Source organism: Meleagris gallopavo, chromosome 21 (genome assembly GCF_905368555.1).
Source record: "Meleagris gallopavo chromosome 21, MGAL_WU_HG_1.1, whole genome shotgun sequence".
Lineage (NCBI taxonomy): Eukaryota > Metazoa > Chordata > Aves > Galliformes > Phasianidae > Meleagris > Meleagris gallopavo.
The window spans coordinates 7,801,313-7,827,187 of NC_139424.1; the positions used below are offsets into that span (position 1 = coordinate 7,801,313).

At 40.6% G+C, this 25,875-nt stretch overlaps 1 protein-coding gene across 17 annotated transcripts in view; it reads right to left on the minus strand.

Annotated features, from left to right (window-relative positions):
• BCAS3 (BCAS3 microtubule associated cell migration factor) overlaps window positions 1–25,875 on the minus strand; it is a 301,052-nt gene that overhangs the window by 161,883 nt on the left and 113,294 nt on the right. For 14 of the 17 annotated variants that reach the window (XM_085241072.1, XM_085241070.1, XM_085241068.1 and 11 more), the window contains exons 17-23: window positions 25,426–25,470; window positions 19,189–19,313; window positions 18,821–18,986; window positions 17,625–17,725; window positions 4,709–4,809; window positions 1,815–2,011; window positions 445–542 (exon numbers count right to left, since the gene is read on the minus strand). In XM_085241072.1, the coding sequence (XP_085097198.1) occupies window positions 445–542; window positions 1,815–2,011; window positions 4,709–4,809; window positions 17,625–17,725; window positions 18,821–18,986; window positions 19,189–19,313; window positions 25,426–25,470 (833 nt within the window). The remainder of the gene's footprint in view (window positions 1–444; window positions 543–1,814; window positions 2,012–4,708; window positions 4,810–17,624; window positions 17,726–18,820; window positions 18,987–19,188; window positions 19,314–25,425; window positions 25,471–25,875) is intronic. The other 3 variants (XM_085241064.1, XM_085241071.1, XM_085241067.1) reach the window with 1 other exon arrangement.

Sequence of the window (25,875 nt, forward strand, 5' to 3'; positions counted from 1 at the left end):
TCAGTTAAACTTCCATGTTATCTTGACTGTTCACAGAAATAAATTACATTTACGATTACATTTCAATGAAATGTATTTTATAAATGAGATTGAATTGTAATATTCTATGCTTCAGGCATTCATTAATAAAAGCATTTCAGCCTCAGTGTTTGCAAACGTTCTGCTTTTTAGATTGGGTATTTTTAAGCATTCTCTAGCTTAATGTAAATATAGTGTTTGTGTTTTATGACAATGCTGTGACTTCAGGTATGAGTGGTAAGAGGAAAAGTCATCACAGTCTTTGAGATACATTTGTGTAAGACAGCACTTACCAGTTAGCGCAGCTGAAACTGTGATAACCCTTCAAGTGTACAGCACTGGTTAGTGACTGTGTTACCAAAGAGAAGACCAGATCGATGAACGCCACGAGCATCACAGAAAACAGGAAAAACAACATGTTCTTACCTGAAGTTGCATCAATCACTGTTGAAACTCCTCTGCGATCAGAAACGGGACGCGATGAGCCAGGCATGCTAACAGGTTCCGAACGAACCGGCTGAATCCTAAATGATAAGTTACAGTCACCACCTGTATCAAATCAGTGCTCACATGGGCTGTAATTAAATCACAAGCCAAAAACAAACAAGCAATTGAGCAACTATTTATTTTCAAATCAGCTGCCCTGCTGGCATTTTACTTTGCTTTCAGAAGCCAAAGCATGGACGATCCATCCACAGACAGGTTAAGATGGTACACTGAGTGAGTGCCCCTCCACTACATCTCAGATGTTAGCTGCCTCCCCACAAAAACACCCAACTGCTCTGAACTGCTTACAGTTCCTCCAGGCCCTCCTGAACAACCAATTTCTTCAGCAGTTCAGGACAAGAGACACATTCGTAACTGCCTACTCCTTTAGTAGTATGTATATGTGAATACATACGTGTTCATTTTGTTTTAATCTCTACTCTCTTTCTGCATGTGTTTGCATATAGACAACAATTAAAAATCATTTAATAGCACATGTGACATTTCTACCCTTACTTGTGGGAGTTACGTGTACGCAAGGAAAAAACACAGATTTCAAAATCACGTGCTTTTAGTTCAAGGACAACCTACCCAGTTTTAGTGGGATTGCTCATATCACCCATTTCTCATGTTTTACCTACAAGAGCTTCAAACAAAGTCCCAAACAGTCCAGGTCCACTCTACCCACCTTCAACCACTTGCAGATTCAGAAGCATGGAAACTTGTTAAATCTTGAGTTACTGGATGAGACACAGAAACATGGTGCACAAAGCACTTCTACAAAATTGCTACATCCATGATTATAAATCCACAAAAAGCCTCCCCCTCCTAAGCTGCCCTCTCTCAGTTTCAGGAGAAAGACTAAATAAATATATGAAAAACAATGACAAGAAAGGAAGAAAACAAAACAAAACAAACAACAAAGGGCAGAAAGGGAAAAATATTCCAGAGCTCCCTTTCTGTTCCAACACTCTGACTGCTTCATCTAGTCAGCACCTAGACCTATGGCGTAACTGAGAGACTTTATTTTTTAAGCAATGCAGAAACTGCAAAGCCAAGACGATGCTGAGCAAGGCCACCAGACCCTGCATTATCTTTCACTGTAATTTACACAAGAAGTGGCAAAAGTGAATCTAAGCTGTTTGACCTGGATGAACCTTTATTGCTGCTGTCATACACTTCTTAGACTTTCATCTGGACAAGCTTGATGAAAAGCACTATGTGTTCTATACAGATGGCCTCATTTAAGCATAAGATAAGTGATTCACACAACAAATGTGAAACAGCTTGCCAATTCATTTCATTTTTACCTGAGACTGTTGAGATCGAGATCATCTGTATCGAAGTCCAGAAGCGGCTGCGGGGTGTCGCTGGGACCGTGTGACTGCAGCACTGAGGAGCTGGATGAGATGACAGTGGTTTGGCCTGAGGGGTGGATGGTTTTAAACTGGAACTGAGGGCCCATCCAGAGGCGCCGGTGGGGCCCAGTGTGAGTCACTATCTCAACCTGTGGGAACAGAGGGGACGGCTCACACCAAATAGATGCTGTAGCACGACCACTAAACATCCAGTGCTGTGGCAGCACGTGGGGGAACACATTTCTGACAGCATCCATGTGGAGTGCACGGAAGAACTGAAAGTCTGCATTCCCCAAATATTCTTGTCAGTCACTTCAATCCTGACCTGGACAAGGGATGCACTTTCTAAAAACAAGCTGTTCCAGCTTTGTTCCGGCTGCTTTCTCAAAGTTCACACTCTAAACAGCACTGCTTCACAAGCATACAGTGTGAACTATATGTCAAACCAAAGCTCATAATTAGTGTTGGCATACTGAGGATAGCACTGGCAGAGACCATCTTGCTGGAAAGCAGTAAGGTTGGTGACAGAGAGCAATGTGACGCGCCCTGTGAGACACTGAGCACCTCAGGTCAAGTTCATTTCTGTGCAGATGCAGTACAGATGTGTGTGTGCAGCTACTGAGTTTAGAAGGACAGTTACATACACACCTTCATTTAAATGAATTCTCAGAATTAAGACAGAGGCAGGGGTGATTGTTTGTACTGAACAACCACACATCCATTATATGGTAGGTGTATCCGAGATATGTATCTGTGGGCATGTTTGTGTGTGGATATACACACAGAGCATCACAGCTCCATCCCTACTTCCAAGAGGCACAGAGAATACAGGAGGTACATCTAACAAACAGTAATCTTGTCTCCAGTCTAGATATGAAGATGAGAAAACAAATTATTCTAGTAAATGAAGCATTCAAAATATTTTGAAAAATGTCTTCCTGTGTTATTAATATAAACTGCTGAGTATCAATTTTTGCAGGCTCCAGAAGAAGCCAACTACAGGAGTGTGAACAACTGTGGAAACTGAGATGGTAATGCTGTTGAAAATGTATGCGATCAGAATTGGGCCTTGTAATCAGAGGGGCAAACAAAGCATCAGTCCTCAGTAACAACTGAATAAAGAATCTGCCTTTAAAGATCAGAAGCAGGCAATATGAAACGAACATATTAAGCTCTGCTGAACTCATGTTTTTACGATGACAAAAATAGACTGCAAACTTCCTATACTTTTATGTTAAAATAACATAAATATCAGCTCCACGATAGGAATGCAATATAGCAAGGAAACCCAATATATTTTTCTATCTATGTGACACAGATATGTATCTTAGGGTTTTATTTGTGCACGCATACACGTACTACTGACTCTAATTCTTTAAGAAGGAATTTTAAACACTGGATAATGTTGCTCTAAGTTCTCTGCTAATAGAAGACGACAAATGCACAGCCTATTTAGCACTATTTCCATCCCTGCATTTATCCTAGCGTAACTCAGATTGACTGTAGATGTTTCTGAGTCAAGTAGCTTTTATGTAGCAGTGTAAATTAGGCCACAGATAAAGTAATCTGTATATTTTAAGCTTGAAACCATCAGTGTCACAGAGCCGAGAGGTAAACAGATGCCTTTGCAATTTTACTGAGGCTATGGCCAGATGTTCCTATTCACTCTCCTGTTGTGTGCAGGACAAACATATTGTATCTACTTCACACTGACAGCACACATTACCCACTGTTCTAATTGAAAAGTTGAAGTGAAGGGCAGTGTTTTTTCACTGCATGCTGTTATTGTTGATAACAACACTTTAATTTTGAAAAACATACTTACACTTTAGGCTTAATCTAAAGTGGCTTGCTTAGAGAACGCTCGCACCTTCATGCTCAAAATAGGTATCACTGCTCGTGTCACTTAGCAAAAATTTCACATTCCTGAAGCAATCTCCAAATTATACGTGCTCTGAGTGATGTCACTTCCCATTTTTTATTATAAATATATTTAGTTAGTAGAGGGATGGATGTGATGAAGTTTGAGCATTCTTAAATTTCTTTGACTTCCCTACTTTCCAAGAAATAGTAACAAGCTAACGCCCATCATGTAGGCTTGTTTACTTTTTCTCACTATACACTGGAAAGTCACCAAAATAGTAATGTAAACACAACTATCTAAACAGTACTGGAGAGGCTTTACCAGGTAATAAGTAAAACTACAGACGGAATCTTGGACCCAATGAGCACAGTGACAGAACTCCCACTGCATGCAGCCATGTGGCAGCTTTACCATCATTATGCCTTGGCAAATTAGAGACAGCCTAAGCAGGTAAGTTAGATGGTACATTTGAAAACCTGGACCAGGTGAGTGGATTCACAAGACTAGATTTGCCATTGAATGCAACACCCTGAAGGGCAAGTGTGGAAACCCAACTTCTTCTTATAGGAAAATGTGTGTGATTTATTCTCTAGTGGGAGAAGCAAATCACATCTACAAATATTTCATATTCATTAAACAATGTTACATACCCCAGTAACATATTTAATGCATCACTCCCATAATACTGTTGTTCTTAAACAGAAGGAAACTCACCTGCTTCATCAGAATGAAATTCATGTATCAGGTATTCTAGAATTGCTTTGGTAAAGCCAAAGCATACATTATTTCTTTTTTCCTGTCAAGACTTTTACTTTTAACAGGATCTAGTTCTCAGAATATTATTCACGACTTACATTTTAAACATGGTAACAGCCAGGGTATGCTGTCAGTTTATTTTCAATTCTGAAGTGAAACTGTGAGTTTTCCTCCTAGTGGAGATGAGCACTGTTTGGTTCCTGCAGCGGAACTCTCCAGAACGTACCTGTGACAGCCACTCCTCATCCTCCTGCCCGCTGTGGTCGGATGCCAAGCTGTCATAGGACTCATGTCGAGTGATAGGCCCAGGGCTCCCTGGTGGAACCACTAGAAAATGAGAAAATGGAAAAAATTACCTTTAAATGTTCAGCTCTGTGGACCATACAACATACAAAAGCACCTTGAAAGCCATCACCATTTATACATACAACTTCGGGGAAAACACTTCTGCAAACAAGAGAGAGTCAATATTGCAAAGACAAATATTTCACGATTCACAGTCCTTGAGTCCTTCAGGCACACCAGCAAAGCTCGCAGTCTGTGGTGGAGGCACTGTGTGGCCTTAAGGACTTGCTGTGTGGGAGAGCCGTGTGTGGCACAGGACAGCAGGCAGGGCTGAGCGCAGGGGGCTGCAGTCTGTGGTTATGGAGGGACAGCTTCATGCTGCCATGGGATGATCCCCAAGCACATTAGAGAGTGGACAGGAATTAGAACCAGTGTTTTTATATCAGCATCATCTGAGCGTGATTCTGATTTCTTAAAACTGAGTTTTGAGAACCCCAATTACAAAGCAATGCTGGCCCTGTCCTGTAATTCCATGACTTACGGATGGGTCCGTCTGTCCTGTATCATGTGTGGTATTAAGAAAACACAGGTACCATCCTGGACCACAAACAGCTGGCGGTTCATAGCACACATCTAAACACACAACCATAATGACCATTCTAATTCCTTGCCATTGTTTTGACGCATTCTGCTGTGGCCCCAAATCTCCCCACAGCAGCCTGCAGAGCTGCCTGCTTCCAAGGGCACAGCCAGCCAGCTGCAGCCTTCCCTTATGGAGCTCTGCTAACAAACTTCAGGTCTCTAGCAGATGTTTCTGCTTTCCAACCAACGGGAACTTTATGGACTGCTGTGAATTTTTTCGTTCTTTCTGTCCAAGGGGCAACGCCTCACCTGCCAAGTGCAGTGCAGGGCGCAGCAGCACAGCGCTGTGGGTGCGTTCCTCCCCTCAGGGCAAGCCGCGCTTCAGGGCAGTCCAAGACTGCTTCAGAGTAAAAAAGAAACTGTTCAAATCGAACAACAGGTTTGGTTTTCCACTCCCGCCTTTCCCTGCGGAAGCACAGCACTGCTTGGCCCTGCGTAGGCAGGAACGCACGTCTCAGTGCAACTCAGACACAGCATTAACTCTTTCCACCAAGAAGTGACGACATGCGGAATTCCACAGGACGGCTCTGCCTCCGAGTTCACCAGCGGGGCAACAGTGATAAAGCCTCAGCTGAGGTCAAACCTCAATAATTTATTTTGCTATTTAATAAAATAGCATTTATGTGCCACACCTATCACAAAAGCAGGCATTTAAAGAGAGTCTGGTTTCGATAGCAGGATCCTGTAATGACGGGCCCGGCCTCACCACAGGCAAAGCACGCATTACTCCCACTGCCCATGTGGAGCAAGCAGCACTTTCTGAGACATGGACTCATAAGACAAGTGATCCTCACTGGAGATTTGCCATGGCTGTGCTCTTTATTACAGATATACATACAGACTTCTTTTTTTTCCAGGTTAAAAATGGTCTTGAATTTATAGAAGCAAACACGACCTAAAAATGTAAGAGATTCTTTCTGTGTTTCTGGGTCACACACATCTTGTATCGTTATCAACCATTCAGTTCCAGGACAAGTCACGGTTGGGGGGACATTTCCAGGAGCTTCAGCTGAAAAGTAACGCAATATCTTCCTGCCTAAATCTTTGAGTCTGAGTTCCAACTGGAGACTACAACAGCTCCACACACATCAGTGCTGCTATTCCTACACTGTACCGCACAGCTTTTGAGTTTTTAGAGAATCTCTCTATAATGTTCACAATAATTCAAAACCTTTGTATTAAGCCGTGTTTTTAATTTCACATTTGTCCTTCTTCTTTCTTTGGGAACACATCGTGTCACACACGTGGGTAAAGAGCAAATCCTTCCTCCAGAGATATTTTGCTGGCAATTTCAGGTGCCAGTAATCCAATCCAATCTAGGGTCTGAGTTATGCCAGCTTTTAACTTCTTGCTATACTTACTCCATCATCTGGAACACACATATGCCAAATGTCAGAATACAACTCAGTTCACTTTAAAAATGCACAAAGATTCAGGAATTTTTACAAATATCTGCAGACTGAAGAAAAATACAACAAAAGTGAGCATTTATTAGAAATCTAAGGTGAGAATTAAAACATGTAGTTCTTATTTAAGCAGTAGAGCAGAACATGATTTTCTAAGGCTTACTCATAACCACAGAAAACATAAGCATGCTGGCATGCTTTCAAGGTCATGCTTTAAAAACTGGAGCGCTACCCACAGCAGAAATCAGAGCTTTGCCATAAACGTTTGGTAAGAGGCAAAACCACCTTTGAGCTGCTCGGAAGTACTGTTAGGGACCTGAAACTCCATCCTCCTTACAATGACACTGATCTACACCAGCTCTAAATCTGGAATATATTCTTATCTCTTTTCCCGACTGGCTCTACTGAACCTTCAACTAAGGAAAATCAGAACTGGAGTGGAAATTATTGTTCTTCATCTTCTTTCTTGACCTGAACATGGCCCTCTCATTTTCATCCCCCAAATAAAAGCTGCAGGTGGTTATCAGTGCTCTAAGGTAAAATAAAAAAATAAATCCTCAGACTCCGTTCTCTGCATTTGCAAGATTAATCTTACTACCACGCTGAAGATCACTAAAGGCAAGGGTCAAATTTTGGAGTTTGTGCGTTAACTGCACAGAAATGACTGTGGAGAGAAACGCTTCACGAGCCAAAACAAAGTGTCCTCTGAAACTCCAGGGCCCTATTCACACAGCTCTATGATTAATACAGAAAAAAATGTTTTGAAACTTTACCATTACTGATAAATTAGAAAACAGACAATTTATATTAAACTTGGGAATAACTTGCATAGGCATTTTTGATGTGTGAGCAAGACCTAGAGAAATCCATATGCTTGGCAAATACTGGAATTAACAAACGCTGCTTTTGTTCATAGATGGGATAATTATATGATAAATACCTAGACCAAAGACAAATCTTTATTCATTCAAACATTATAAATTGACATCTTTCAGCAGCAAAGAAGTGTTGGAACAAAGAAACACTACAGCTCAATTGGTGTGCAACACTTATGGTTTTGATTTGTGAACAATAAATCATCAGTTTTACTTAGTTCTGTGTACTTTCTGAACCAAAAAGTTTTAATTTTCTCATTTATATAAATAAACTTTAGACAATTCAATTTAATTGAGTTATATATGAAATTCCCAATGTGCTGTTTTCTAAGGGACGTAAGTTTGTCCAAATTAAGAGCAAACAAAGGCATTTGCAGACTATAAAGACTGTTCTGTGCTGCCTGCCATACACGTGTGCAGACACCCAGAAAGCTTTTCTTTTTCTCAATTGAATACACAAAATTTATCGTTTGAAATAAGATTGTAAAACCTAGTAGGCACAGACACAGTGTGCTCTTAACCAGTTCATCAAATCCAAAGTCTGTCCTTCATCTACATGCAGGCTGTAGCGATGTCCAAGGGAAACAGGTATACAGACGACAGATTACAGACCACTGATGTCATATGAATCACATGCTATCATCTGACTTTGATGTTTTTCCTGTGATTCCTAAGTTATAACTAAAATGATCAGAGGTGGTTGAGAGAAACGCAGTAATCACATTCTTGACAACAAGCTTCAGGACTACTCTTAAACGCCACAATCTGAATGACCAGCTTCACACTGCTGCAACTACTGCTGCCCTGTTGACACCAGGCGACAAGTGTGACAAGCAGAATATGATGCAGGTCTGCGTGCTGCCACCCCAAAACCAGCAGGTCCCACTTTTCTCCATCTGACAATGCGATCTCACTCCCACCAGAGGCGGGATGCGGTGTCCCACACCCACGTGACTCATGTCACTGAGGGCCTGCACTTCTAGTCTAACAACTGCTAATCCAATCTCACTGCAGGCACTCTCCTCTGCTTTCCCTTCCAGCGCCGATCTGACTGCTGGCTCTACCTCTGTTCTACCTTGGACGGTAAAGCAAATACCAAGTTTTCCTTTCAAACAGAATTTGTATAGTCACATTTAAAACAAACTGTTCTGAGCTCGGTGGTAGACTCTATGTACTTTTACTCGTGGCTGTACGTTAGTGATTGATGTTCGTTTTTAATGCATTTTTTAGCATGTAGCCTTCTGCAGAAGCATTCCATGCAAATTAAAATATCCTCTTCTACCCAAAGCTTCTTCCCACTCAGTTTTTCTCATGTTACGACTGTTTCTGAGATTCTTATATGCACAAACATCATAAAATTACACGTTAAAAAATCCATAAACCAGGATTTTACCCAGTCCAGGAGTTATTTCATAACACCAATTGACTTACAGATTTATTCGTTATTTGTATATTGACTCCAGTTTACTGGGTGCTTTATAGACCATCCTTTCTCTGTATCAGAACTTTAATCTTACAGGAATAGCCAGGACCCTAAGCAGGATATGAATTCTCCTTCGATTTACCCCAGCCTGGCTGACTGCTCTACTTGCTCCTTACCTTACACTGGTCTGACAGTCAACAGCTACGTTTTGTTTTCCCTAACAGTACTGGTTGGGTACTCAGGCTTCACAGTTATCTTGGTTGCACTGCAATCAGGTAAATGTTCTCTGTGCTAAAGTTCCAACTTCCTCTCCCAGTGATCCCGTCGGAAAGCAGTCATGTAGTGAGCATTTAAGTCTGGGCAGAGCTGGAACCCAACACTCAGGATGGAGTACCTTAAGGCCGTTCAACACTTCGAATACTGAGACTATGAGCAGACTATCAGCTCTGTACCTAAGGATAACACATATATTCTTTCCCGAGCTAAAAAATATTTTCGACTGCATGAACCTGTGGTGAAATCCATCTGATGGCCATCTTTAAGGAATTATGGAAGAGGTAACTATTTCTATAATTCACTGACTTCAAAAGTATGTTTGACATTATTGTCGGGAAAATTATGTTAACCATGGATTACTGTTACAATCAAAGTATGTAGTGAGAAGTCAAGAGGCTTAGTAGTAAATTTTCAAAGCGGTGCGTGGGGATTTACCCGTTTGACTCCCATTAACGTCAATAGGAGTCGCGCGGCTAAATCCCTGTACACTGCTTTGAAAACTGACCCCTCCGTGTTGATGGACTCCTCTCTAAGAAGTTCCAGATGACCATGTAAGAATAGTAAAGAACTGTTTCAGCATGTGCCCTTGTTCATTATTGTTGTTTGTACACATCTGAAAGTATTTTAATTCCTATACACAGTGCTGTTTCCAGCATTTAGTATATAAAACACGGATCAAGACGGGCAAGTCCTGGCTAATCTGATGAAGTCCTACACAGGTATACATATGCATCAAAAAATTAACACAGATTGGCAGCCCCCAAAACACCTTACCGAATTCATTTTTATCTGCCTGCCAATACTGTTTCACAAACAGCGACTGCAGCTGAAGAACATATCAGGCTTCAGCACGCTGTTCGTGTGCAGTGATGCAGCTCCCCATGAAATGGTATCTACCCAGTTCCTGTTTACCCCAATCAATCCAATGCTCAGTCAGAAATTAAATTTGCTTCCCTTTACCACTTAATCCTGTTTCCTGTGGGGAGCAGGAAGTACAGGTTAGTTTTAGGGAAACTTCGCTTCCCCTTAGGAAACACCATGAACTGCAATTTCATTAGAAACATCTTTTTTTGGAGCAGGAAGGTGACACAGATTAGCTTGCAATCTGTTACGCCTTGTAATGTAAGAAGCAAACCTGAAAATTCTGTTTTCACTGTCGGCGACTACTGCCAGCAAAACCAAATACTCACAGGAGAAAACGAGGGATGGTATACCTGTTCAGTAATCCAATAACATGAAAGTAGAAATCCTGATTTTAAAAAATTGGACATCACGAAAATAAAACCTGTTCTTAGAAATGTTTATAAAGTTGTTAAAATGCAGCGGGAAGAGTAGGAAATACCAGAGAGGTGGGCACAAGTTCCCTTGTTAGCTGTGACTGCTTAAGGAAACACGGCGCTGCCACTGCAAGAACTCCCTCTGTTAGCTTCTAAACTCTTGAAAACATTGAGGGTAAACCGTATAAGAACTCTCTAAGATAAATGTGCTCTTGCAAATAGTTTCACTTGTCTTTTTTTTTTTTAATTATAGCCATAAAACACTTATTAAGATCTCTTAGAGTTTTCATGTGATAGCTGGAGAGAATACATCAGTCACAATAATACAATAACCAATTAAGAAATAGTTTTCTGAAATTCTGAAATGTGGTTTCCTGTATCTATATTAAAAATCATCTACAAAATTCAAAGGAGTTAAAAATCATTCTGCAAAGATCTGGATTTTTAAAGAACATTTGAACAACTCCTTTGAAACTACTAGTGTACAGATCCAGGAAGTTCCTTTTAGAAGTATGTTGAATTCATTTATTACATGGCAATAACAAAATAGAACTTAATGAGAAGGATACACTAACTAGAGGTAATTTCAAGCAGAAGGAATAATAATGGCAAACTGAGAATCCAGAAAACATAAATAAATGAATTATATATATATATAAAAAATTTCCCATCTGGATAATAAAGTTAAACATATGTACGGCAGTAAGTACGTGAAATGTCAGCCGTGTGCTGGTTGTACACAAAATACACAAAACAACATAACGCTGTTTCCCATCTTTAAGTATAACAACCACCCCAGGGTTACTGCAGTACTCTTCCTGGTGGAGTCATTCAGAGCAAACAGAGCCCATGATCACTCAGGCTTCCAAATCGCTGCCTGCACGTCAGCTCAGTGCAGACAGGAGCCTTCCTTGCTGACTCCCTGCCGGCTGTCCTTACTTCTGCAAAGCCCATCTCTACCTCTGCCTTTCCTTCAATTGTGTGTACTCCCCCGGTGCTGCAGCTGCAGATTTAAGCCCAGAACACTCAATTGACACGATTTTGAGGAAAGCCCATCATCCCTGGTGTACAGGTACATTGTTGAGGCAGTGTTCGTACGATCAGCGGACAGAAATTTGGCAGTTCAGAATGTTAATGCACCGCTGCTTGTCCCAACCCTCTGCAGGGCTCACACTCAAGTGGGCTTTGCCCACCCCCAGCATGGCCAGAGTGAAAGCAGCCCAGCCAGCTCCGCTCTGAGCCCGACTGCCTCTGACCGCCGCATGCAGAGATGTCTCAGAAACACAGCAAAAAGGCTTTGAACACCTCGTAACTGTATGATAGCGTAATTGTTGTTACAGAACAGGCTCTGGTTTTGATCAGTTTTATTATTTGAAACTGAGCTGCATTGTGACAGACATTGAACATACGCATAGCAAGATACGGCTCTTGCCACAGAGCACACGGTACGTACAGCTACAGCAGCTCATGCAGAGTGTGGTACGTACCAAAATATGTATTCTTTCATCTTAAATTCACTATTAAAACCATCCATGCAAAAGAGTACAAGAAAAAAATAGAAGGCTGAGAAGCAGTAGAACACTGAACATAATTATCAGCCCCAGTTCATTAGCCTATTCCCAGACCGCACCACGTGCTCTGCTGTGCACAGAAGAAGCCTTGTGGAGCAGAACGACCAGATCCTCCTGGTACCTGCCCAGTGCACTCAAATGGCTCCAGGTTGGGTGGGATTACATGTACCATGACTTGCTCTTCATGGGCTCTGTCTTCACAGCACACATTCACAGTTACTTAATACTCTCTGCTCTCACTGCGAGTCCTGCTTTCCTCTGTGCTATACTCACTAGTTGTATGTATGGAATTTTTATTTCCATCAATGGAATGTATAGCAGGAATATAAAATAGGCAATAAAGAACCACAATGTTGCTTAGAGACAAAAGTCTCGCTCGGGGTGCGTAGCTTTCATTCAAGGGAGCAGGAAGTGCAAACATGATGTCAGTGTTCAGACTATCGGTATAAATCTTGTTATCATTTATCCCAAACAAACAGTGAAGAGAGCTTAACCCCTTCCTTTGAAGACAAGAAGCAGTTATTAAGTCTGACTTCTAGTGAAAGCCATTTTCAATAAAATGCTAAATATGTACAACAGTTGGTCCAGAAATGAAAATCTGTAGTAACAGCCAAAAGTCAAAGGCATCTATAAATACAGACCCTAATCTTTTCAAGAATCCCTTAATGAAGTCTATAAAACTGTTTATATCTTCAGGCCCAACTCAAGTGAAAATTCTTACTCAGAAATAAGTAACTGCCATGCAAATATTACTTGGAGAGCAAAACAGGAATGAAGAACAAAAATACAAAGTCCTGTCCCAAGTTCTAAAATTGAAATACAAATTACCTAGCATTTAGATTAAACAGTTATTGAGAAAGCAGAAGCCTCAGCGAGACGTCCATTTTTCTGGAATCACAATTTCCAGAAGTGGTCAGAGTGGGATAAAAAAAACAGAAACGGTCCTTGATTCTTTAGAAGCCAGTTGCAAGGATCTGTCTTCAGAACCTCCTATTGGAAGTTTAATAGCGTAGAGGTGCAAGTACACTTACCAGCAACGCTACAGTAAAGTAGAGACTTTTGTTTTAACAAAATCTATATTTATACGATTACATTTCCTACGGTTGAGGGCAGCTGTAATTAATGGATTTCCCTCCTTCCCCTAATGCAGTCATTTGTCAATTTAAACACAGAATGTCCAATCAATTTTGATGTATTTAGTAAGCAATTTGTCAAAGAGTACTGCATACCAGTTAATATATTAATTCTTGTCACTGGCCTGCTTCTGACAACTGCAGGTTGTCTCCACAAAATTGGTCCTGATGAGCCAAAACTCTTGCCAGGAATATGAAGGTGCCCTTTCCAGAGCCAAAGGACAGAAATTGTAATTCATTCGTTATCTTGTGGGATGAGTTTTTGCTCTGATTTCAAGGTTTGGTTCGTTAACATGTTAATCATTCATGTGTCAGATATCTGAACTATGGCCCACAACACCTTTCAGCGATGAAATTCAAAGGGGAGTAAGGAAGGAAGAAAGGGAAAGGGAAGTATGAAACGAGGATGTAACACTTTCTGCTGGAATTCAAAGCCACTGCAATTCCGTTACGCATCATGCACGTGTCTGTATAAATTCAGACATGAAAAAAGTCTGAAATCTGCTCCAGAAGAAGCCAAGGAGGTTCTCATGACTTATTATTTTTACAAGGACCAACTGCAAAAAGCTTGAAACAGTTATAGGAGCAGCATGCTGATGCTTCCTGCAGACCGGCAGGCTGTGAAGCTTAAAATGCAAGTTCACTTTCAAGCTACAAACTTACAGAAGGGCTCAGATCTCTCGCTACCCACTCCCTCACCTCTCCACGCCAGCCATGGCTGCACTGAAGCACTCAGGTAGATGAGAACTGCATGCTCTGATCCAGGTTTTTGCAGCAGATGTCACTGATGACCTCAAAGCAATGAAACAGCTGTGCTAATCCACTTACAAATACCCTTGGGATAAAGGTCTTGGACACTTGTTGTACAAAATATTTCTTCAAACAATGGTTCCTTGTTCCTTCCTCAACAGCTCTGAATATAACTCTAAAATCCTTTAATAATATTACAAGTGGAACCAAGCATAAAAGATACCTACGTGCAGTATTTTTGAAAGCTCTTCATCACAAGAATTTTATACTTTTTGGAGACTAAAACAGATTTAGGTTCTGTGTTTTGGCATCAAACTGCATAGTTAAGAAAACCTGCAAAGTACAGCCCTCCAAGCAGCCTGCCAGACGTTTCATTGTTCTGCCCGTCTGCTGACAGAGGTACTCTGTGCTAAAAAGCACACTGAGTATTTTTCAATGACCCAGAGGGCAAAGGTCACTTATTATAAATGGATAATGAGACCTAATGCAATGTTCTGAGTGTGGACAAAGAAAGGGTCTATCCATACCCCCTTGTGACTTGGTCATTCAGGCTTTTATTTCCCCTGCACACTTAATGGAGCCAAACAATTGGCAGAAATGCTATACAGAAACTGAGAGAAAATGCTGTATTCTACCTCTGATAGACAGATACAAATAGTGACCCTGAAACGGCGCCAGAATTCCTCTTACCACTAACGTGGCAGACAGATGTAACATTCACCCTAAGCCTCCTATTTAGCCATTTGCTGGCAATTAAACTTACTGACGGAAGCGATAGCCCATCAAACCACAGGCTGCAGCTAATGTCAGCCCATTACACTGCTCCAGGTAAGCAGAGCCAGCTAACTTCGTTTCAGCCTGTATTTGAGGGGGGAAAACTAACAGGTGCTTGGGACTGATGTGTGCAAATCCTGTTTGGACTCCACTTCTTCACAAACTTCATTGAGTAGCCTTCAGATACAACAATTCCAGAAGACAAATAAAGCTTCAAAGATCACATACACACAAAGTTCTGTTAATGTTAACTTTACTGTGTTCTCCATTTGTTTTTGTCTATAGTATTTATTATTCTGTATTGTCCCAGTTCCAACTCCTCGGACTTGAAATTATTTGCTGTTATTCAAATAATGGAAATTCATTATATTGCTGGAATCTAGCTATCACTCCTCTTCCATTAAAAAGGTTCCAGTACAGAAGACATTTGAAATAGACAGTCCTTGAGTTGTTAATGAAATACAGAGAAATAAATATAGAGGGAACCCCATCCTTCCCTTATTTCAGGAGGAGGGATAAGTGTATCTGTGCATCTGAACATCAGTGCTCTCTGAAAGGCTTTTGTTCAGCTGGTATTCATGTATTACTTACATTTCTGCAGAAATAAAAAAGTTTACAAATACTTGTACAGAATGTCCAAAATTCCCCAGACAGCATTCTGTGCTTTTGGACGTGTACTGCAATAACTGCCTACTACATGCAATAATTTATAGGCTTGTCAGCCGGCAGGAGAAATAGCTGAAGACAGCATGGAAGAGAAAGATGTCCACAACTAGAGCAGAGAATTTGGGGAGGGGAGAAGGGGGGAATGGAATGTTGGCCGAACAGACAAGCTGCAAGGACTCACAAACAGAGCTAGCATCTGTGAATAAAAGCTGGCTTTGGAGAGCACTTCAAGATGACTTAGTATTGCTGTTTTCCCTGAAGACACTGTGTTTGTTAGTCTGGTTAGATAATTCTGCAAAGCAAGCGGCCTGACAGCCCTAAAGAACAATAAACGTACACAGCAATGGACAATATCCTTTCACTCTCTTTTGAAAATACTGATCTATGTTTAAATTTGTATCATAAAATATTATACAACCAGCACGCATCCTTGCAATGACCTTTCCTCTCAAAGCAGAGCCCACATACCTGTATGTGAAAGTAAAATAACACAGAAATATCAGAAAACATTCTGGCTACAAAGCACAGCTCACTCAGTTTTGTGTGCTGTTACTTCTGTCTTTTGTTTTCTACATTGTGGATTTTCTTCCCTTTCCTATGCAGCGTGGAAAAAGGAAGAACCTGCAGGTTTCCCATCATTTTGAGCTCTCAGTGCACGTAACAGATGGACAGGTAGAAGCAACAGATCTGGTCTGCTGCCAACGTCGCTTTTACCAGCCACCTTCAGCCAGCCTGCCTCTCAGCCCAGGTGTCCACTTTCTGCATTTTGAATGCTCGTGTCACGTAACTTGCTGGCATTAGCTGCACTGACAACTGCACAGAGGCTCTGATTTCCCCACGAGTACCTCTGCACATGCCAAGAGTTGTGGAATTCAGCCTGTTACATCACTTCAGTCTTGACTACACCCTCGATAATAAAGAAGAGATTTGATAATCACTGCTAATAGTCTTCTCTGAATTGTGAGAATAAAAAAAAATATTACTTTTATAAATAAAAGTACACAGTTATCAATTAAAAATATGTGATATATACCAGAGCTGTATAATATACATGCATTATCTGTAAATACAGGTACATAAATAAAATGTTTGTGGATATGCCATACAATGGCTATCACCCCCTGTAAATGTGTGGCTGGGCAGCACAGCATGGTGGGCAGCCACCCCTGGAAGTGGTGCCAGGGCTCCCAAGGGAAGCAGCTGGAAGCAGCCCAGCAACAAGGATTTCCAGGGAAGTGGGAAAATGCAGATGCACTTGTTTGTCTCTGAATATAAATTTCATGAGAGGAAATGGCTGAAAGCAAGAGAAGAAGCAAGGGGAAGAAACCCTTAAGTCTTTAGGTACCTAACAGGTCACACCTGCAAGGCCCGCTAAGCACTCACCTTTTGCCTACACAATGGCCTCAAGAGCTTGACTCATATTGAAATGAATCTACATCTACTATTCTGCCATTGCTAGCACAGCTGGTTACAAGAAACTCTTTTCTGGGCACAGCTTCTTGCTGCACAGATGAGCTCATTTTGATACTACTAAATACCTATCCACAGGTGTGCCTACCCATTCCCAACTTTTAATGTAACATGCACTTATTCACATAAGCTAGTACTCAGGAGGTGTGACATCCCAATGCTTGTCCTTTCCCTACAGTTTGCTGCAGTCTAACACAATGTACATATTTTGGAATATATATATAAAAAATAAAAAGAATAAAGAATATCAGAGCATTATTTCTGGTACACATTATAAATATACATATATATTTATACATTATAATGGAAATGCATGGAAACATTTTACCTTCCTCTAGTTATATTATTACTGGCACACTGTTACATTTCTAAAACTTCATCCCTTATGGTAAACTGTCTCTAAATCTTCATCACATTTCAATGATATCTCACACAAAAACCCTGCCCCTCCTAGTTCATTCATAATGAATTTTTAGAAAGTCTTTTGGCCAACTGCTGTCATTTTGTTTGAAGAATGCAGCTTGAAAATCCCTTTCAGAAAGTCATGCTCAGCTTACAGCTTGCACATAAGACAAAAAGTTGTCAGCTACTTACAGCCAGCAAGAAGATACTGGTAGTACTGTACTGCATCAGCAGCCAGCAGCAGTGGATGGTTTGCATTAAATGGTGGTTGGAGCTCATTCCACTGAGGAGTTCTGAGGTAAAACACAAGACTATTAATATTTAAGCCTAATACAGAGAATGTAAATCAGCATTTCTGTCATCACATGTAATTATCTATACAAGCTCACAAAATGTTTGTAATTACTTAAATTAGCTTGTTCAAACACTGAAATACACCACAGGCAGCTGTGCAGCATGGCCAAATTGTGCAGATTGTGAAGACAATACTTGTTTGTCAGCTGCAGCAAATACTGCACACCGAAATGACGAAGGCAGTTTAGATTATGCTGGTAAATACATTTAGGAGCACGGCAACATTATTTAATATAAACATACTACAGAAACTGGGGAACTTTTGTGTTCTGTTAACTAGCATTGCTTCAATACTGTAAAGTCATTGAGCATTTACAAACTGTGAAAATAAAGCTGTGTAAAGTTATGGACTATTGATCCAATTAGAATTTTCAATTCCATTACAACCTACTCATTTCAACAATAATGGTCTAGAAGTCTGTGTTGTAATTTTAATTAGGGTGGGCCATTCCTAAATAGCTTGGTAAATCAAGTATTGATCAATCCAGTCCAGCAATAAGCAGCACTAAGGAATATAGGAGCCAAGAAAAATCGATAAGAAAATATTTTAAAACGTCAAAAGCACTGACAACAGTTTCTCATCAATTTTTGTTTACTTTCCTCCACATGTCAGGAATAATTTCTTCAGCTACCTCAAGAAATGCTACCTTCAGCTACTTACAGGATAACTCGCCTAACTCTGCAATGCTTCATCTTGAAAACCTCACTCATCTCTCATGGCAGAATTCTGTATTTATAAATATAAAATATATAAAAAACCAAATTACAAACTGATCATTTAAAATCAGCAACTGATAAAGATCTCTATTGATCTTATACGTGTTCACATAGCTCCATGTCTATAAGCACTAACAGAACTACATGAAAATTTAGGCTTGAATTTGCTATCGAGTCCTCTTTCAATGGAAAGTCTGCAACAGATAAAAATAACAGCAAAAATCTTGATGCAGTTCATTCATTCCTTTCAAAAAAAAAGAAGTTCATACTCATTTACTGGACAAAAAGGAGGAGAGAAAGAAAAAGAAATGAGCTACCTAACCAAAGTCCAGCTGGCTCTCGGGCACGTCATCATTTCCAGAGGGGTGTCATCACTGATCTTGGGAGCAGTGCTGAGCGGACGTGGTTCCAACACGTGCTCCACGAGGCTACCGTAGCAGCTGATGATATACAGTGACTCCACCACAAACTGTTTTGATTGATCTGTTTGCGAGAAGAAAGAAAATCTTACTGCAATAGCAGAACAGAAACAGAAAAAATATTTACTGAAATCGTAGACTATTCTTGGAAGTCGCTTGGCTTAATAAACTTGTGGTCAAATACGTCAACTAAAAGAACTGCAGGGGCTGGGGAGACAAAAAGAAAATCATAAAAAGCACAGTTAATTTCCAGAAAGTTTCCCTACCTTTTTCTCTTTTCAGCCCAGCATTGTTTGCAAACCACGATCTCGATGATCCAAAGACTGCAGCGACACAAAACTCTCCTCCCACAGACTTACTGGGTGAAATTTGTGGAGCCGGTTTGGTTTTGCTTAAATTAAAAAAAAAAAAAAATTAGGAAAATTGATTCTTAAAAAATGGCGATGTCCTTTGCTTAGCAGCCATTCTCAGGTACAAATTCGGAGGTGCTGAATATCTGCAATTCCCCTATGATCTGGCAGGACTTACAGATGCTCAGTGTTTCTGGATAATAGGTTTCAAATTCCCCTCGATCACTGAATTCATTAACTTGAAGAACAGCACTGCTCATAATGCAGAATTAGTTAGACTGTTTGAAAGACCCAACATTTGCATTCAATAGAAACAAATTCCAAAGGGAATGCAAACATTTAGAAGTCCTTTGGGAATGAAAACACAGAGTCTGGGGCAGCCACCCAAGGTGGCTGGTCTTTCCCAGCATTTGCAGAAGATCCACATCCAGCTGACACTCACACTGACTGCTGCTCAGCTACAACCCAGACAGTGAGGATGGCATTGAAACCACTGCAATAGACATGATGTGAGCAACAGGTAAGAGGGAACAGCATGCAGAGGATAGGAGGGAAGGGAAAGAACGTGTACACTCGTGCTATAAGTTAAAACAAATCAGTAATTGCACCAAATAAAAAGAGTAAGAAAAACTCTCCTATGATACTTAACAGCGTGCAAGTAGCACATAGAGTGGCTCCGCACTGTGTTGTACTGAACCACGACTTCGCACTTTTATTTTCTTCTTCGGCTCCTTCCAGATTTGTATGAATTCAAAGCTGTTTTCAGAGCACTGCCCATCAAACCTGGATCTCATTTGTTCCTTAACAGGAACACTGATTGAGAAGTTCACACAGGATTCCTTCTTATCCGTGTCCTATTCTTTTTTCCATCTTTGCAATTTGCTTTCTCTCTCTTTCTTATATTCTATGTCATTGCTTCCTTCTCTTCCTATCTTTCCCTCCTTTATTTTTTCTTTCATTAATTGCTACTCCATAATATATCCATCTCTGATTACACTGTCACATTCTTATTTAAGTTCTTAAATGCTAAGAATTGCGTGTGCAGATACGTATGTGCCCCAGGTCACAGACACAGCAAACTTGTGGTCACGTGTTTCATTTGCAGAAAAAATAAGAAATAAAATAAAATAACGGCATGAAAACAACCTTCCAAAAGGAACTGTGTTACACTGACTGTAATATTCAAATGAACATTCATGGACTCAGACGGTCCTGAAGCTCTTCTGCTTACACCAGAAGGTGGAACGTCCCCAAAGAGCAATTGCAATTTGTAGTCAGTAACTCCAATATTGAACTACCACAAAGCACTTAATATCCAACTGTTACATCTGCAATTACAGATTACCGGATCCAAAATCTGTGTTCCAAAAAGTTCCTGACCACAATATTAGAATTTTTGATTGATATTAACATACTACTTATTAGCTGCTCATAAAAATTCAGAATAGATTTCTCTCACTTTGAACAGTCATCTGTCACATAAGCAGCCCTTTCAACCAGTCCTGGGACAAACTGTGTGTTGAAAACTACTATTAGTTCTCAGCTTCCAAGCATTCACACATGGACAGCACTGCAGAAACGATGCTGCAATGTGTGCAGTCATCAAGGCTTCTTACTGATCTGTGCTTCAAACAATGAATGTTTGGTTTTAATCTTAAGATTTAAGAGATGAGAAGGACGATGTTGCCCCTCAATCAGTACAAAGCCAACTATGAGTACCAACAGGATTCACTCGCATTTGCTTCCTCATAGAAACTCTTGACAATAATCTTTCTATGCTATTCTAATATTCCTAATATTCTAAATATTCACACAACACAACCTGAGGTTACTAATATAAAAAAAAAAAAAAAAAAAACACCAAAAAACACTAAAGTAGAAGCAAATGCTATCCTAAAATATAGACCAGAGACATAATGGACTTCAACCATTGCTCTGAGCCTTTCAGCAGAAGGGAACCTGGGATCAACAACAAATTACAAAATCTCTGCTGAGTTTGGGACGCTCGGAGTCCCAAGGAGCTCTGCTCAACCAAACACGGTTATACACAGCTCTGGAGGAAATGCTCTCAACTACATTCTATTTACTTTGTATCTTTAAAATGTGCATCTTTCAAGGCATGCATTGAAGCGCTGGCTTCAGTGACAAAACATTTTCCCTTCCAGTGTGGTGTTTTGTAGCCAGAGAGAGCAGACCCTGCAAAACACCATTACTCCTGTGGTTCAACTTAGTCCTGCAAAAAACAAAAGCCAAGGACTACTACTGCATCACATTGGTTTCTGCATATTTCTGAAATAAGAGCAGGGATGTCAACAAGTCTACACTGAAATTATTGTAACTACGGAACCTTTTGGTTTCCCACCTTTTCACTTTAACCTCTGAGTTTTCATCAATACGTTCCAACTCAAGTTTCTTTCTTTCAGTAGATCTCAAAAGCCAAATTATTTTTCTGTAATGGTAATGCCATTAGAAAAATATATTTTCATGTCATTATGATATTTTAACGACTTGAAAACTATAAATCCTCATCATTATGTAGATGCAAGCACCCTCTCAGCTTTATAAACGATAACAAAACAGAAATGTTGAAGGTAGGTGGTGAATGACTGGTTTCTGCTAAGAACTTCTGCTCTTTCCTTGCTCTTAGCCTGTCAGCACTTCATAAATTATTCCATAAGCTGAAATTAAGGCACATTTGGCCTCACTTTTAAAAACAGTTAATTTCAAGGAATCTTCCTAATATACTAACATTCAGAATATTACGCTGTATCTTTTTGCTGGAAAGGGTTACGATGCAGGAAGAAGGGCAGAAGAAAAGTTAAACTATTCTGACCAAAACCTTTGCTCTTAATTTCATCTTCCACTGTGAGACACAACGGCCCTATAAGAGACATGGAGGATAAACTGTTAGCAGACCTCTTCCCGCCTAGGTCTGCCCACCTACACCAAGCACTCACCACGGCACAGCAGTGTTATTATCCCAAAGGTATCGATGCAGAAACCTACAGCAGAAGGTTAAAAAAAGAAAAAACATAACACAGAAAGAGCTAACGGTCCCAGAGTTTATCTGCAAAATAGAACCATTTCTGCTTGTTTCACCCTAGGGAGGCAATAAGGGTTTTTCCTCCGTCACTCGAGCAGATCGTGCCCATCAAAGCAGGGACCTGAGGATCTCGGGCAGGCTCTGCCATCCACTTCCACTGCCGGGTTTGCAGAAAGCTGCCTCTGTTCTCCAAGTCCTGTGCAGCTCCTCTGCAAGAGGCCCTGGTGCAGGAAAGGCCCAGAGAACCACAGCGTGGGGCTTCTTCCATTCAGTGAGCTGTGCTGCAGGAAGGACGAAGAACGCTGCAGGGGAGAAAAGGAACGGAGAGGGCCGTGCCCTCCTGCCCAGCACTCCGACCCCCCTCTGTCACGATGCAGCTGCTGAGCTGTAGTACAATGGTAACAAAAACCCTGGTGTTACATCACCCTTGTTCTGCCAGCCCGTGAGATCTCTGCCTCAGCAAAGGCAATGCAGTGCAATGTCAGTCTCCAACAGCTCACATGCACCTGTCCCGCTCGAAGATGGAGACAAAGGCACCCGCTAGAACTCAAACTTCAGCTCAGTACAGGATATCTGGGGAAATCTGTGCTGCTGATAATAACTAACTTCTCTGACATCATTTTGGAGGATGATTCCCATTTTCAATGTAGGAACACTGAGAACAGATGTGTACATAACCTGTGAAAAACATACACGTGCACTTTCTATGGAAATGGCACGAAAGCTAAAGATAATTAAGGCACCATTGTCATCTCCTTAAAAAAATGAAGACTGCAGCAGGAGCATGCAAGTTCTTTCATGTTGACAAAGCAACAAAAGATGAAGAGCTTCTGAAACAACTCAGCACTACGACTCCTTGACTTCTGTAACAAACCCTAAAGTCTGCCACAGCTTCTGAAAGTGTGCTCATAACTAAGCGTCGTAAAACATCGTAACTATATCCCAGCTACTTTTCATTTGTTATTATTTTCCCACCTTATGGAGGTAAGAAAAAAGAATTAATTCTATTAAAATACTCTGAAAATCATAGGCAACTGGTGAAAACCACAGGGTACCAACAGAGGCATGGAGTGTGCCTCACAGAGCTCCGTGTCCTTCAGAATGATGCTGGCTGTTCAATTTGTCTTCAATTTCAGACAGCCAAACAAGTGACATGGCTTTAAATGTATAAAAAACATATTTCAGACCCATGATATAAAGAAATTGATTTACAAAATCAAGTATCACCTACAAAATAGTGTGATTCTCATTCTTTGCAGCCCCTGTTTGGTTTTATATCACCAATGAAGAGGTTTTAAACACATCAGATTCATAAAAACCAAAGCACTGATCTGTAAATCACTGCACAAATCATCCACAGAGAAATCCACCAAAATGAGCACACTCCATTTTTGAAGGGAAAAGTTTTCTCATAAGTGGCCACAAAAGTATCAGAGAAAAACACTGCATAAAATTTACAGCTACAAAATTACTGAAAACTCCTATCTGTCTTAAAATACACACATCTTAATTACTTTATCATTGTGCCAAAAAAAGGAAAATAAAGACATGTTCCCAGTTGTCAAATCATGAATAAAACAAGAGAAAGCAAGAAAGAAATAGCAGGCTCCTTTATTCGCCAGGCAGTAAGCTGTCAAATCTCCATTCATTTTGTTTACATAATTTAGGTCTCATTAAGACTTTAATGGGAACAACATGACTTCTTTCCCCGCCCAAAGTGTGTTTTTTATCCTAATTTCTCTCTAGGCTAGGAAAGCCCATATTTGTGAGCTAGCACTGGCATTAAACAAACCACAAAAGAGTCTTGTGAAAGACAGGCAACGATTTCTGAGTCTATTTCATATATTCCCCTCTTTAATCTCAGCCTTTTAATCTTGCTTCAATCTAAAGTCATTTCTGGTTGACAAGCCTCTCGGCCTCGCTTTGCTGCAGTGCTGGGAGCCCATGCTATGAAGGCAGCACCCAACAGCTCTGGCCAATGCATGCCACGCTCAGCACTGCTCTTCCAGAGCCCTTTGCTTCTTAGATCACCACCAGACGAAATTTGGGTGCATCACAGACTGCACTTTGGAATGGTCCATAGGAATACTGCTTTGGGAGCCAAATACTTACTGTGCTGGTAATTCCTTCCCATGCAATGCTCATGTAATAATGATTCATGTGATAAGGAGTAAAGAAATGTTCCTTTCCTTTTGTCTTACAGTGCCTTTGCTTTTCTAGAGTTTGCACAGCTCACGTACCCTTTGTGAGCCACCCTCAGCCTCCCTCCTACCAAGACCTTTCTCCTGAAGTAATATGTTCACAGAGACACACAGACCATGTACGTTTCCTAAGAAAACCCCCACACCTTCCAACTTCTTCCAATCTTGATGCTTGTAACTGCAGCCACCCAACACACACGTGATAAAATGTGGCTGGCTGTTACAAAGCACTGTGTGAATCCTGAACCAAGCCCTGGCAAAACAAAAGTTATGAACTGTTCTTCCTTTGAAATACACTTCCATTTTACATATTTTAAAAAATAATAAATTATTATTTCAAATATCCTTACATTAAGGGAACTGTGGTTTGTTTTTTCCTCAGGTGTGATAAGCTTTTTAAGTTATTATTCTTTTGCAGTGCCCACCTGATTTCTTTATATCTCTTACTGCAATACTTTACTGTCTACTTACTGCTAATCTGGCTTAGTATCAGGAGGTCATCATTGATGTTTTCTGTCTGCGAGCAACTTAGTGCCACTATAGGAAGGGAAGCTATGCAAAAAAACAGACCTGCTTTGAAAACCATCTGCAATCCTTTTTGCCTGTTGGGAAATAATTTATTTTTTCAGCTTCTTTGCTACTTAAAAAATTAAATGCACCGTCAAAGGTTAAAAAAAAAAAAAACAACCAACAAAAACAGAATGCATTTGCTTGACAACACTTGATGGTGAATATGCATCCACAGCTTAAAAGTGCAATTATGCAGTGCTTCCACCTATGGATCAGCCATGCAGTGAACAATGTGGAAAAAAAAAAAAAAATCCCAAACAAAAAGTCTAAACACAGAGTTATATTTAGTGAGTACAGCAAATGAATTATAGGCATGCTGGGATTGAACTGAGAACTCACCATGGAGCTTTTATGGAAAAACATCCTGCTCCAAACAGGTAAGGTCTTCACGGAAGGGGGAAAAATGCACAGAAATTAGATGAAAACTCAATTACCAACAAGTACACTCTACATCATGCTATTAAGATTTACGCAGAAGGTAAACAAAATAACTGTCATAACCATTCATGATGCCCTGAAAGAGATGCAGACCTCTCACATCGCCAGCATGCTGACACACGGAGCGACGCCTGCCCACAGCACGCTGCCACCACGCAAGGGCTGCACAGCCAGGGCTCACGGGCAGCTCTCCATGCACCACGCTGTGACACATGCAGTGCATCACGTGCAGGTGGGCTCTGACGTTGTGCTTTAGTTCTCCTTCCTGAAATCTGCAGACGAATCTTAGGCAAATGTAGTCACGAGAGCCTTAAATAGACGTTGGAAGTCATAACAGATAAACAAAGTAAA